Source organism: Cryptotermes secundus, unplaced genomic scaffold, assembly GCF_002891405.2.
Source record: "Cryptotermes secundus unplaced genomic scaffold, Csec_1.0 scaffold573, whole genome shotgun sequence".
Taxonomy (NCBI): domain Eukaryota; kingdom Metazoa; phylum Arthropoda; class Insecta; order Blattodea; family Kalotermitidae; genus Cryptotermes; species Cryptotermes secundus.
Genome location: NW_019738880.1, coordinates 274,839 through 288,868, shown reverse-complemented (window position 1 = coordinate 288,868; position 14,030 = coordinate 274,839). Strand labels below are relative to the sequence as shown.

Sequence of the window (14,030 nt, the reverse complement as noted above, 5' to 3'; positions counted from 1 at the left end):
GGTTAAAGTGACCAGGACATGAAGCTGACCACTCACCTCCAAATAGTGAAGGGGTCAAGAAAATGTGGATGTATGCATCTAGTCCCCCATGCGTCTTCATGGTGTAGTGCTTAATTAATTAAGGGCAGGGCAGCTTTACCTTTTTACTGCCATCTTTGCCCACGTTAGTCTTGTCATGCTTAAGTAGCACTTTTGAAATGCAGAATGAGGAGAGGCTGTCTACATTGAAGTCTTCTCAGGTGGTGAATGATAAGCCTTGTGAGTATGGAGTTCTTGTCTGATGTTTCATAGACTGGGGATTTCTGTTCAGGTGCTATATTTATACACAGAACTGTCATCTGCTACAGCCCAGAGTGTTTGGGAAAGCTGGGGCAGTAACAGTTTTTTGTGTATATTTATTTCATGTCAACAGAACAATCACACAAACTCTGATGATGGAGACAGAGACATCGTCAAAAATGTCAGATGCTAATCCCACATTGATACAGTCAGTCTCCAGAGAAGTCTTTGTGTATACTGTTGTGAAAGCTTCATAACATGCTAGGGGATATTTGCACTGTATACTGTACACTTGGTCGTCGACCGGCTGCACTTACGACAACAAAAAAATGAAAAATAAATTATAAAGATGATAAAAAGATTAGAAAGGTTAAAAATATGTTAATAAATATATGGCCGACATAACGACCAGATTGACTTATGACCTAACAGTCAGAACGGAAGCCGGTTGTAAGTTGACGACCATGTGTATTGTATTTTAGAAGAAAATTTTCATTCTGTGATGTACATGCAGGAAGAGAATGTATATAAGATTTGAGGTTTTCACGGTAGTCACTAAGAAGAATGCCGTCTTCTGGGATGTCGCGCCATATAGTTCTTGTGTGAACTGATGTTTAGGAAGAACGTATTGCCTCCATCTTCAGGGTAGAAGATGTAGGAGATGCATTCTTCCAAAACATCAGTTCACACAAGATATATGTGGTGCCACATCCAATAAAACGGTATTCGTTATCTCCTATACATTTGTAAATGCTGCATATTTAAAAATATGTTTTGTTCTTATGTCTGCAGAGAATACTACTTCAGTGAAGAGAACTTGTTACGAGACTTCTTCGTTCGTCGCAAGATGGATAATGAAGGTTACTTACCAGTTAAACTTATCGCATCATTCCATCGGGTCCAGGCATTGTCTACAGACTTGAATTTGGTGACTGCTGCTATAAGGGACTCAGAAATGCTCGAAATGAATGATTTCAAGGTACAGGTTCTCTAACTTGACGCATTCAAGCAGACAGTTCATTTTTAACGATTAAGGAAGACTTGGGACCTAGTGACTTCAGTAGAACTGTTCTGGTCATCAGTATTACAAATTTACTTTCTGGAAGGGAATTGCTCATCAACTCTAGATTACATGGGCAGTGAGAACCATTGGCATTTCAGATGTGTTACACACTGTGGGGAAGATAATTCAGGATATCGATGAAGTATACACGATAATCTCAAATAGCAGAATTTGCCAACTAGGTTATGTTTATAGCCTGCAGCTCTTTACTGGAGACCGTGTTAATTTGCCAACTAGGTTATGTTTATAACCTGCAGCTCTTTACTGGAGACCGTGTTACTGTCTCTCAGTTTTTACACTTGCATGTACGTCGTGCAATCCGAAAGTTCCTGAAATATATTAATAAAAACTATTACATCCTACCCAGATCTTATTCTGCCCCATCACCTTCAAAGTCCCCTTGGGAGCGCATACACCGATCCCAGCGTTTCTACCACTTTTCAGATGCATCCTGGAAGTCTTTCTTTGTTAGGGTGTTTAGTGCTGTCTGCGTTTCCACTTGAATTTCCTCAACTGTATCAAATCTTTGCCCCTTCAACTTGATTTTCATCTTGGAGGAGAGATTTAAGTCGCATGGAGCTAAGTCTGGCGAGTACGGTGGGTGGGGAACAACTGCCATCTTGTTTTTAGCAAAAAATTCCTGCACGGTGTAAGCCGTATGCGATCGTGCGTTGTCATGGTGGAGTACCCAGTCGTTCGCGTGCCGCTTCTCTGGACGTTTTCTCCTCATGTTCTCCCTCAAATGCCTTAGAACATCATGATAGAACTCTTTATTGACTGACCACGAGGGACGAACTCCTTATGAACAGTCCCGTCAATTGGGAAAAAACAGATCAACATGGACTTAATGTTGCTCTTGACTTATCAAGCTTTTTATGGCCGAGGTGAAGAAGGGCTCTTCCATTGCGACGATTTCTGCTTGCTTTCAGGGTCGTAGCCATAAACCCAACTTTCGTCACCAGTGACGACAACCTTCGAAAGAAAGTTTGGATCCTCTTGAAGCAGACTTCCAAGCGATGCTCCGTCTGTTTCAGTAATATTTAATTTAGAATTTAAATATGCAGGAAAAGCAGGGCTGAAGTGCCACACGTTTCTATTTGAAATGGAATTTGTTAGGCAGGCAAAACTTATGAGGTGGAGTCAGCAGAGTGCAGTGATGGAACTGAAATTGTCAACTACAGACCTTTGAAAAATAAGTTAACTAATTAAGGAAAGTTGTTAGTTGAACTGTGAGGTAGTGTGCCCACTTAAATGTTGGGTTACTGGGATTCAGTTTTTGGAAGAGGCAGCCGCTCAGATTGGCCTTGGAGCCCACTGACCCAGTCAGTCAAGTGATCATCAGACACACTTTCCCACATGAAACTGGTCACTCACCTCTGTCTGCTGCTGAGGTCAAGGTTTTGTGGCCCATACTTTTTGTGGTGTGATAATTGATAAGCACAGTACTCTCAGCTTTTTGTTACACTGGTCTAGGATGTTGTTGAAATTCCAGTCACCGACGGAATTTACTCGTTATGAATATGTGAAATATGCAGCTAAAAAGTAAATAAGATTTATAACAAAATATGTTGATTCTGATTTGCAGGTAAGAACCAAGAATGATCCAACAAAATGGCCAATAACCGAACCTGGCAAACAGTTTCTTGACTTGGGTCTGCATCATGGTGTTGGGCTGATAATGCCAGGTCAGAGATCGGCAAGCATTCATCACTTTACACACCCTCCAGACATTCCTCCACCGCCTCTTCCAGCAGATTTTCACTCATTTTCATCCCCATCAGCTCCACCAATAACAGTTGACTTGACTGACCACCAAAATGGCGTCGATTTGCATCATGTGGGAGAGAACTTAAATCCAGATGTTCCTGAATTCATCCCTGTGACTGTGAGAGTCCGAGGCGAGACTGGTGATCAGGATTTAGCAGAAACAGAGAGAAGTGAAAGTGGAGAGCAGCACAAAGATCGGGAAATTATCCGTGAAGGTATGTGAACAACATTCGCAGTATCAACTCTTAATGTACACATATGGAATTTCACATTAAATAAACTCTTTAAGTAAACTTAACGTCCATTATTTATCGTCCATCAATATTGCAACACTCTTCCATTTACCACTTGATTTTAGTTTAACATTATACACCTCGACACTACATGTTTTGGCCCCAAACAGCCATCTTCAGGTGTGTTGATATGTTAAAACATTTTTATTAAACTGTGTTAAAACTGCTACATTGTGTTGATATGTTAAAACATTTTTATTAAACTGTGTTAAAACTGCTACACTGTGTTAGTCCGTGTTAAAATCACACGCTTTAGTCCCCCCCCTTTTTTTAAAGGGAAAACCAGATAAAATCCTTTAAAGTTTCTGTTATACTCAGGTTATTTTGGTGCATATTATTTGACCTCGCACGGGGTGTCGTCCATTTTCATAAATGTATGTCTGTCCAGGGTGTTTTGTCTCGGCAGCTTGCCCCTCACGTTCGTAGCCTACTTTTGAGTTATGACTGCCATATGCCCCTGGTTTGCTTGTTTCCTCCACAGCGTGTGGTGTCGTCTTTACTAGTAAAGACCTCCAGTGAGACAGAAGAGCCTTACTGGACTAAAAATTATTCTGTGATTCTGCTTTTACATGCCGCAGTCAGATGGGTAGTGCTCTTTTATGTACAGGTGGTTCTGGTTTCATATCTCAGCTTGGAGACCAGCTATACCAAATTTTTTGGTTTTCCTCAATCCCTCTAGGGAACTCCCAGAGCATACCTCAAATTAGGTTCTAGTCACCTTCCACAAGCATTACAATTAATTATTGTCTAGTTATTGTGTGATGTAATATCATCTGAACTATTAAACATGTTTAATAACCAGTAACAGTAATAATAGTAGTAATGAGTAGTATTAATGACAGAAAATAATAGTAAAACAGATTTATGTTATTTTAGTATATATTTTCTAATTGCTTGACAATAACAATAAAGCTAGTTAACAGGCAGACACTGGAACAGAAAATTTTAGTGATGGTTTTTTATTAATTAAAGATTGGGTAACCCAGAACTTAATTACAATTGAAACTAGTTGGATAACTAATGATTAATTTTTTTCTAAACCTAATATACTACATAAATTAAAACTAAGTCACTTCCACTGAATTACTTAGTACTTTAACATTTAACTAGTTCGAACGGTTTCTTCCGTTTGAGTCGTCTAATAATATTGTAACGTGTTGAGGTTACTGAATATGCCATAGAGATTGTTAATTGGTTTATTCAACAACCTACAAGTCTCGGCTACAATTAATTATAACACTGTTACGGGTTTTCACAATTTACAACCCCTATTCAATATTCAATTCACTCTATTGTCAGTAGTCTACACGTATTAATTACGAGACGGGAGCTATACAAGTGCAACTGTATCACACACTCCCAATTATTACTCGGTTATCACGAACTATCACTGATTCTCGCACACGCGTCTGTAACTTGTAACTCGCCGCTGGCTAGATTCCAACTCTACTGTCTTTGAAGGCAGTGTAGCTCTCTTATATAGTCGCAGTGCCCGCCTGTTATGCAATGGGTACCGCTGTTGCCTGTTACCCGTGTCACGGCTGCGTTGCGTGTTACGTTATCGTGTGGAAAGGGGCGGTGTGTTGACTTGCCTATTACCATAGTAACGACAGTGCTACGATGCCGCCACGTACCGCTGTGGAGGGAGGGGTCCTCCGTTGCGCAACATGTCACAATATTGTTCAGGTTGAGAAGTCTGGACGGTTCAATGTTGACATGGTTTTGGAATCTTTTCATGAGAGGTGGCAGACTTACTGATGATATCTGTAACCGTCTCAATCCCAAGGTCACGCTGGAGGTCACTGTTAACGTACCATGGTGCGTTGACAGTACACTTCAGCACTTTGTTCTGATAATGTTGAATAACTTGAATATTGGATTCACTGGCACAACCCCAGAGCTGGATGCCATAACCCCAAACTGGACATAGAGTTTGTTTGTATAATGTAAGTTTATTGTGGATTGATAGCTCAGAATTAGTGATGGTGCAGCAAATAAATATTTTGTAGAATCTTCTCAAACATCACTTGGCTCTCGTCAAGCAGAGAAAGAGGTGTCTGCAAGCAGCTGCCAAGAAAACCTGGAGTCCCGGGAGCAGATTGGGGTACCTATCCTGAAGAATGGTTCCCAGTCACATTTTGGTGTAAATTGTGGTGGTGATGAGGATGATATCTGGAGAGAGGTAATTTATGCGTGTCATTAAAAATATCTTGAATAGCTCAGTGAGGATAGTGAAGCTGTGCCACCACTTCATATATCTTAATGACATTGTATTTAATCACGCACAGAGACATCTGTACCTCTGTGTGGAAATATCATTGTGTCAGTGTACAAGATAGTCCTTCACAAATACACACAGTATTTTACATGTCCAATTTGCCTTGTGTTGGCAGAATGGACTGGGATTTATTCAGAGTTTTATTCCTTTGTAAGGCAGATGTCAACTTTACAGAGTTCACAGGAAAGAACTGACGAATGTGTTGATATAGTCGTCGTATGTATTATAGAATTAGTGATCATCAATGTACTGAATTTCAGGTAAAACGAAGAGTAAAGCCACCACCAAAAGAAAGACCAGAAGAAAAGAAAGACCGGAAATGCTTTGAGGAAAGAGAGGAATTAGATTTTCAGTTTGATGAAGAACTGGATGGACCTGTACCATCAGGAAGACATAACATGTTCACGGATTGGTGAGTGTAAAATTCTGCATGAAAATGAGCATAGGTTTATAGTGATATTAAATTATACACCTAAATCTGTATTCCTGCTTCAGTGTTGCTTGTCAAGAAGACAGGATCAGTAGTGAAATAAGAATGTTAAGTACCTTTTTCACTTTTTCAGTGTGGAATGATTTTGCATTTTACTTGTTTTAGGTCTGAGGATGAATCGGACTATGAACTTAGTGACCATGAGATCAACAAGCTGCTGATTGTTACGCAAGCTACCTCCCAGTCATCACGCTATCCAAAGCATGAGGGCTATGATCGCACAGGTGATTGGACCACCAGAGTGAAGATAACCCAGGACCTTGAACAGGTCATCAGTGATGGATTGAACTATTATGAAGAAGGACTGTGGACAGAACAAGAGTGGGTAAGTGCCATATTACTTGAAATCTAAGATTTGGGTGTCTGGCTAGTTACCATCCAAAGCCAAAAAGCATATTTGCGCATATATCATCAAAAACTATCATCTTCTATGTGCACAAATAAGGTACCTCAGTAGAGTAACTGACTTATGTGTATGTGTCTCCTCGGTAAAAATTTGAGATCAAAACACAAAATTGTAATTTAAATGTGGCTTTGTATGGGTAACTTTCTCTGGTGGGAGTACAGTGGGACAGTACATCACCTATTTGTGTGCTTGAAGGAAGTGTGTGATTCAGTTAGGAGAGGAGGATTGTACAGTATTCTTACTGTGTTTCGTTCATCTGTAGTGGTTAAGGTACTATGCTACAAGCTGGAAGTTCACGGGTTCAAGTCTCGATGAGGTCATTGGATTTTTTTCAATTGACAAAATCCTTCTGGCCGCACTAGGCCCTGGGGTTTACCCAGCCTCTTAACAGAAATGAGTTACAGGAATTAATTAAATAATTTTCCTGGAGAGTAAAGTGCGGCTGGCGCGTAAGGCTGACAACCTTACCGCCATCTTTGAGCCAATTGTCAAGGTAATGTGGGACCCTTAACGTCTCACAACCCTATGGGCCTTCACGGCCTGTTACAGGGATAGCTTTACTTTACTTTTTATGAAACTAGCGAGGCTAATTGAAAAGTGTGTAAGTGAAACTTGTAATAAAGTCCATGTAAGGAAATATGGCTGATATGTTTCATTTTGAGAATGACCTGAAGCAAGGAGATGTTTTGTCATCATTGTTTTTCACATTTTCTTTAAAATATGCCATCAAGATTAAACTTGAGTGGGGAACTAAGCTTCTGTTTTGATGATGTTAATTTACTGGGGGAATCATAAATACCATGAAGAGAAGCATAGAAACTCTGTTAGATGCTAGTGAGGAAGTTTGTCAGAAAGTAAACAGAGAAAACAGAGTCTTTGTTGATGGCTTGTTGCCTGAATGCCAGCCAGAATCATTTCACGAAGGTATTTAATAGATCCTTTGAAGTGTGGGAGACTTCAGGTATTTTGAAATGGCAATAAGAAGTTAAATGGATTCATGAAGAAATTAAGAACAGATTAATAATTTTGATAGAGTTTGAAACAATATACTGTATTAGTTTCACCTTCTTACAAGAAATTTATATGACTTGAATATTTGAAATTCTCTAATTTTATATGTATGTGATATAAATGAAACTGGATTCTCATGTTGGGCAATTTTCAACTATGCTTACAGAAATTGGACATGTATTGTGTTGTAAAATACGGTAACTAATGCATATACTGATAAAGTGATGGGGCATATGTATCAATGTTCGTGGACGATATGTCGAGAGAGAGTGAGTTTTTTCCAGTTCCAAATATCACGTTTTATATCCATTTGTGATCTATGTACTGACTCTCCCACGTAATGTGTAAATGAGTTGATGGGTTCATCAAGTGATACAAGTTTAATGTAAAGTAAAGCATTTACTTGTCACTGCTGGACACCATCAGAATGCACAGCTAACATTACAGAGAAATGCTTTACATGTGTGATAAACATAAGTTGTCATAAAAGGATTTTGACAATTAGAAATTAAGACTAGACAGAAATATTAACATTGTTAAAATAAGTTGTGCTTTTAAAAATAATTAGATAGCATCTGTATGTTCTGGTGAGGGCTGTTACTGGAACATAGGTACATCACACAGACATATGACCAACCACAGAAGACATTCTACATATGAGCAGTAGGAAAATATGTCCATTGTGTTTTTATATTCACTCAGCAAGACTTTTAATTAGCTTTAACCGATTATTTTTAACAGCCCAACTTATTTTAATGGAAATATTTTTTTTATTCTTATGATTTCTAAAGGTAGAAATCCCTTTATGACAACCTACATATCATACGAAGGGGGACCCAAAAATAACCGGAAACGACCTGTTGCGCGCGCATGCTTTGTAGTTACGAGTTGTGCTGCTAGGTGGTGTTAGCTGGGGGTCTCCCGCGACTGTTAGTGAGCTGGCGTCAGTCTGAGTTAAGTGGTTTGTCTGTGGTGCTCTGTTGTGTGCATTCCTGTTTCAACCCTTTGGCGATTAGTGAGATGGCCGACCAGAAGGAACAATTCTTTTAAGAAATTCTGGATCGTTCTGCACTTCACTCTTCAAGTCGCGGCTCTTACCGTCCTTACCGTTCGTCTACACGTTCGGCGCCACTTCTTACCACCCTCCTCTTCTTCGCCCTTACAACCCAGTGAGACTTCAAGCCTCACGAGTTGGTCGTCCCTTACCTGCCCTTCACGTTCGCACCTTTGTGGTCTGCCCTTTATCCGCCGCTTCCTTGTAGCTGTCTGATTCAGGGTAGGGCGTGGGATTGCTCTGAATNTAGCACTTGGACTTTATACACCAATTTAACGTCCGGGAGGTTACTACTGTTACTCCCTTTGGCAACTCACTCCGATTGCTCACTATCCATGACTAACCGCTCTTATTCCCGTGTAAAGACTGCTCTTATTGCCTTGTAATGACTCACTCCCGCAGTTTCCTTCTGATGACTTGTAAAGACTCACTCCCGCAGTTTCCTTCTGATGACTTGTAATGACTGACTCCCGCTATTTCCTTCTGATTACTTGTAATGACTGACTCCCGCTATTTCCTTCTGATGACTTGTAAAGACTGACTCCCGCTATTTCCTTCTGATTACTTGTAAAGACTGACTGATCTGGAGAGGCAGAAGTCCTGACAGTTCCGGGAATGCCTGGATTCCTCTCCTCTGAAATTTTGCTGATTGGCTGAACCTAAAATTTGGGTGTTTCTCTCATTTGCATTCAGCCAATCCCTAACCAGATCCATGTTAATNTGGGGGCAATTGTGTATCATCTTGTTATCAGTAATACAGTTCATTTAAATGTAGTACATTGTAATTAAGAATGTAAATCAACAACATTGTTGATGTTCTTGCATGGTGCGGTTACACGGCAAACATTCACGCGGTTTTCTCTTTGGTCATCTCCGAGCAAGCGAGGAACAAATTTTGCAGACACCCGTCTCATGTGCAAACCTTCGGTTAAAATTCGCTGGACCATGCTCAATGAGATGTTCGTTTCCTCAGAAAGTTGGTCAATGGTCTTTCGACGATCTTCATCAATTGCACGTTTGATTTTGGCAATGTTTTCGTCATTTCTTCCTGTCGAAGGACGCCCGGGGCGTGGCATGTCTTCTGTTGACATGTTGCCAGATTTGAAACGGGAAAACCACTCGTAGACCTGTGATTTCCCCAAAGCATCATCATTAAAGGCTTGCCGAAGCATCCCAACAGTCTCGGCTGCAGTTTTCCCTAACAGAAAGCAAAATTTCACGCACACTCTTTGTTCCTTCTGGTCGGCCATCTCACTAATCGCCAAAGGGTTGAAACAGGAACGCACACAACAGAGCACCACAGACAAACCACTTAACTCAGACTGACGCCAGCTCACTAACAGTCGCGGGAGACCCCCAGCTAACACCACCTAGCAGCACAACTCGTAACTACAAAGCGTGCGCGCGCAACAGGTCGTTTCTGGTTATTTTTGGGTCCCCCTTCGTACATGGAAAGGATTTCTTTGTAGTGTTAGCTGTGCCATATGATGATGGCCACTAGTTGCCAAAACATGTAAAGGCTGTATTTTATATTAAACTTGTTGCATATGATGGACCTTGCTACTCATTCATCTGATAAAAATTGTGATGGCTGAGGATATCTCTCATAAAGATAAGCACTAATGTGGTTCACATTATAATGTGTTTGTTCCTAACAGCAGAGCTCAGGGAGCTACAAGACTGTGAATATCATAACGCAAGAAGATTTCGAGAAGATGACACCACGTGCACCACGTAAACTCAACCCTGAAGTTCCTCCTCCTCCTCCCCCCTCTCTGGCACAGTCATTGTGTACTGAAGAGCCAGTACTAGAGATAGCAAGGTCTGCACCAACAGAGGTAAGTATCAGTTGGAAGGCAGCAGTAGTAGTTTGCACATAAGTATTGATTTTATTGCAATCTGCAGTTGAATTTTAATAATTATAAAATTATTGCTTATTAGCTTTAGGAAGGGGGGGTTTGAGGGGTCCACTTGGTACATCAGCCCCTGATTGGCCTGTTTACCAACCCTAGGCGATAGGTGAGTATGGATCATTTGGTAGAATGAGAAATATCAGGAGAAACCAAAGTTGCCAGAGGAAACTCAGTGCCATTTTGTCCAGCACAAATCCCACTTGACTTAACATAGGATCAGAGCCAGGCCTCGGCAATGGGAAGCTGGTGACTGACCACCTGAGTTGTGGCATTGGAAAGGTTTTGTCAGTTGTGCCTTTACTGTGAGTCCACGGATAAGTTAAGCAGGTTGATTGTACATGGGTATTTAAGATTTGTTTAGTTTGAGAAGAAATGTGAAATGTGACAGAAAGAGTGAGATACAGCATATTGGGTGGGTATTGATTATTGCATGCAAAACATTTAATGTCATGTTGTTTGGTATTGTGAGCTAGCCATATACCCAGACATTTATACAACTCTTTTGTTTATGCCATTGCAACAATAGAGATATGTTGTCTGGGAGAGAAAGTGTAGACTGCATTCGTACTGGCCCCAAAGTGTTTTGCATCTTCGGGGTTATCAAAATATGCAACATATATATAGCAGTAGAATTGTGAAGCCCCAATTTCAAGCTTCAGGGAACTATACAGTTGAACACTGCTTGTGTAAATCTTAAATGGAGGTAATTTAACACTGAGATTATTAACTTGAGATCACAGAAATTGAATGTTAAATGAGGGAACATATTAAATTGAGGAGTGCTGAATGGGTGTTCCTCTGTATGTGATTCATAATGTTAAGAACAGTGCACTAATCATAGTATGGCTGACGGTTTTTACATTATTGGTAAGGAATTATGAAAAATATGAAATTGGAAGCAAATTATCTGTTTGCCTTGGATTGTATTTCAGAAGAAACAGCCAGTAACACATCTCTTACCGCATATTAACCAACTAGTATGCAGCACTTTCATGTTAGGATAGCATAGTTTATTCATGCTACCAATAGTTACAGATTCCTGTATTGGAACGACGCACTTCAGAATGCAGTAACGGTGCCCGGCCACGTAAAGAGCATCACCATCGCCGAGCTTCACGCTTCTATGCTGTTACCAAGGATGACCACCCTCCAGATACAAGCACCCTTCGAAAGCGAAAAACAAGACACACAAATAATCCACCAGTGGAAAGTCATGTTGGATGGATTATGGACGTCAGAGAGCACAGGCCTCGGACCAACTCTGTCAGGTACTGTTTTGTCATGATAACAACAAACGTTCAGAGACAAAAGTAGTGGACAGAGTATAAGACATAATTTACATAGTGAACTGCCACCCTGATGTAAAGACAGCAAATTATCTAATTGACATTTGTCTGGCAAACAGTTGTAGAACAGTGAATGTATGTGTCCTCTTTTGAATGGAGATTGTGTGTCCTCTTCTGATTCAGTATATCTGGATTGGGCCATGGAGGGTGTGGGGAAGCTAACAGAGTTTTTGATTGGTTACTGTAGGATTCTGACGATGGTGTATAACACACAGAGATACTGGGTTTTTGGACTTTATCCATCGTCCTGGTTTTAAGATAACTAAGAAAAACAAGACGTTTCAGAAACTGGATCTGTGATTGAGGCTAGCTCTTTCTAAGGGACCCAACAGAATAGGTGTTTTCTCTCACCTGAGGACGGAAACAGATCCAGTTTCTGAAACGTGTTTTTCTTAGTTATCTTAAAACCAGGACAATGGATAAAGTCCGAAAACCCAATATCTCTGAGAGTTTTTGATATAAATTTTACTTCTGGGAAGTGACACCCTATAGGCTGGTGAAAGTTTGGGCAAACATGCTGCCTCAGTTTTAATGTTAGAAGGGTAAGTGAAGCATGGGGAAAAGTGGTATGGCTACAGGAAAGGAGACAGCTGGGATGGGGGCCTGGAGTGAACAAATTTGGAATAAGGAGAACCGAAAAGGAATCTGTGACCTGTGGTATGGTCATTCTGCAAGCATGGAGAGATGGGAGGAGTGGGATGTATACAGAGGCCAGGAAACTGGTGCAGGGCCAATTTCCACAGCAGGGAGGGATAATTCGCATAACACTGTTTTCTTGTACCTGTCATTTGCTCAGGGCCCCTGTTCAGCTATCATCTTTCTCCCATATCCATAACACTTGCTTCCATGCTTAACTTTCTCTTGTACTCTAAGGAAGGAGGCAGCTTTTTCCTCTGAAATGTCAGTAAACTTTTTCCAGACTGCACAATTACAGCCCCACTGTCACTGCCATGAGAACCTGAAATCTTCCAAAATTTTACTTAGTAATATAGTATACAGTTTATTAAACCAGCCATTTTTTTAAATGAACTGCTTATTCCTTTATATATAATTTAAAGGGAATGTTTTTCATAGACCTTTGTATTTAAAAAACGTGTGTTGTAGGATCATGTCCTTTTTCATCGTGATGGGGGATTTTTTTTGCTGGCTAGATGATTCCATGGTACCATTTCCAACCGTTATAGTTTTAATAGACCAGATAATTTGCATGCTGCTGTGCAAAGAAGAAACAGTTATCTAAAAGTTCTCAGAGTTCTGATACTGAAGAATTAACATTCAAAACAAGGTAGGGATTTTGTTTTTCTTGTTTTAGTCTTGAAAATCTGAGACATAATGCCTGCGATATACTGTGTATTGCACAAGCTAGAGCCTGCTGTTCTCTTTGCATTGAATTGTAGGTGTAGAACTTGTGCCACAGAAATCAAATGAAGACGTTCATATGAATATTGATTGTGACGGTTATGTAAGTCATGTGCTATATGTGGATGTCTTCCTACAAAGAATTCCAGTCTGATAAAATATATACTGTATTTACTTAAATCTATGCCTCTGCATAATTTATGTACACCTGCTATTAGGCAGGTTTGAGGAAAGTTCGAAGAACATTGGGGGGGGGGGAACAAAACAAACTGAATGCTGCGTTGTCTTATGAACTTTAATCATGATTTGATATACGATGGGGTACCCAAAAGAAACTGAACTAATTTTTTTGTGGGCAGAGCTTTTGTAGTAACGCGTTTTGCTGCTATGAACGCATAGAACTAACATTCCTGAGTCGATAAGCCAACTACCGTTGCTTCAGAAGGTAAGGACTAGTTTCGGCAGAGTTTATAGTGACAACTGTTTTGTGTGATCGTCGTTTTTGCAATGGCTGATTTTCGTGAACAGCGTGCGGCAGTGAAATTCTGCTTTTTGCTCAGGAAAAGTGGAACAGAAATTCTTGAAATGTTAAAAACGGCGTACAAGGACGATGCTATGGGGAAACTCAAGTGTTGGAGTGGTTTTCCCGTTTCAAAAATGGTGAAATGTCAGTTGATGACAAACCTCGTTCTGGTCGTCCTTCCATGGCCCGAACACATGAAAATGTTGAAAAAATTCGTGAAATCATCAAGGAAGATTGACAACGGACCA

The 14,030-nt window shown here is 40.3% G+C and overlaps 1 protein-coding gene across 3 annotated transcripts in view; it reads left to right on the top strand.

Annotated features, from left to right (window-relative positions):
• The window catches only part of LOC111871193 (la-related protein 1), a 96,992-nt gene that overhangs the window by 61,899 nt on the left and 21,063 nt on the right, over positions 1-14,030 (top strand). For 2 of the 3 annotated variants that reach the window (XM_023864101.2, XM_023864102.2), the window contains 7 exons: positions 1,072-1,258; positions 2,928-3,324; positions 5,412-5,584; positions 5,941-6,092; positions 6,276-6,495; positions 10,300-10,479; positions 11,584-11,822. In XM_023864101.2, coding sequence (XP_023719869.1) covers positions 1,072-1,258; positions 2,928-3,324; positions 5,412-5,584; positions 5,941-6,092; positions 6,276-6,495; positions 10,300-10,479; positions 11,584-11,822 — 1,548 coding nt within the window. The remainder of the gene's footprint in view (positions 1-1,071; positions 1,259-2,927; positions 3,325-5,411; positions 5,585-5,940; positions 6,093-6,275; positions 6,496-10,299; positions 10,480-11,583; positions 11,823-14,030) is intronic. The other variant, XM_023864103.2, reaches the window with a different exon arrangement.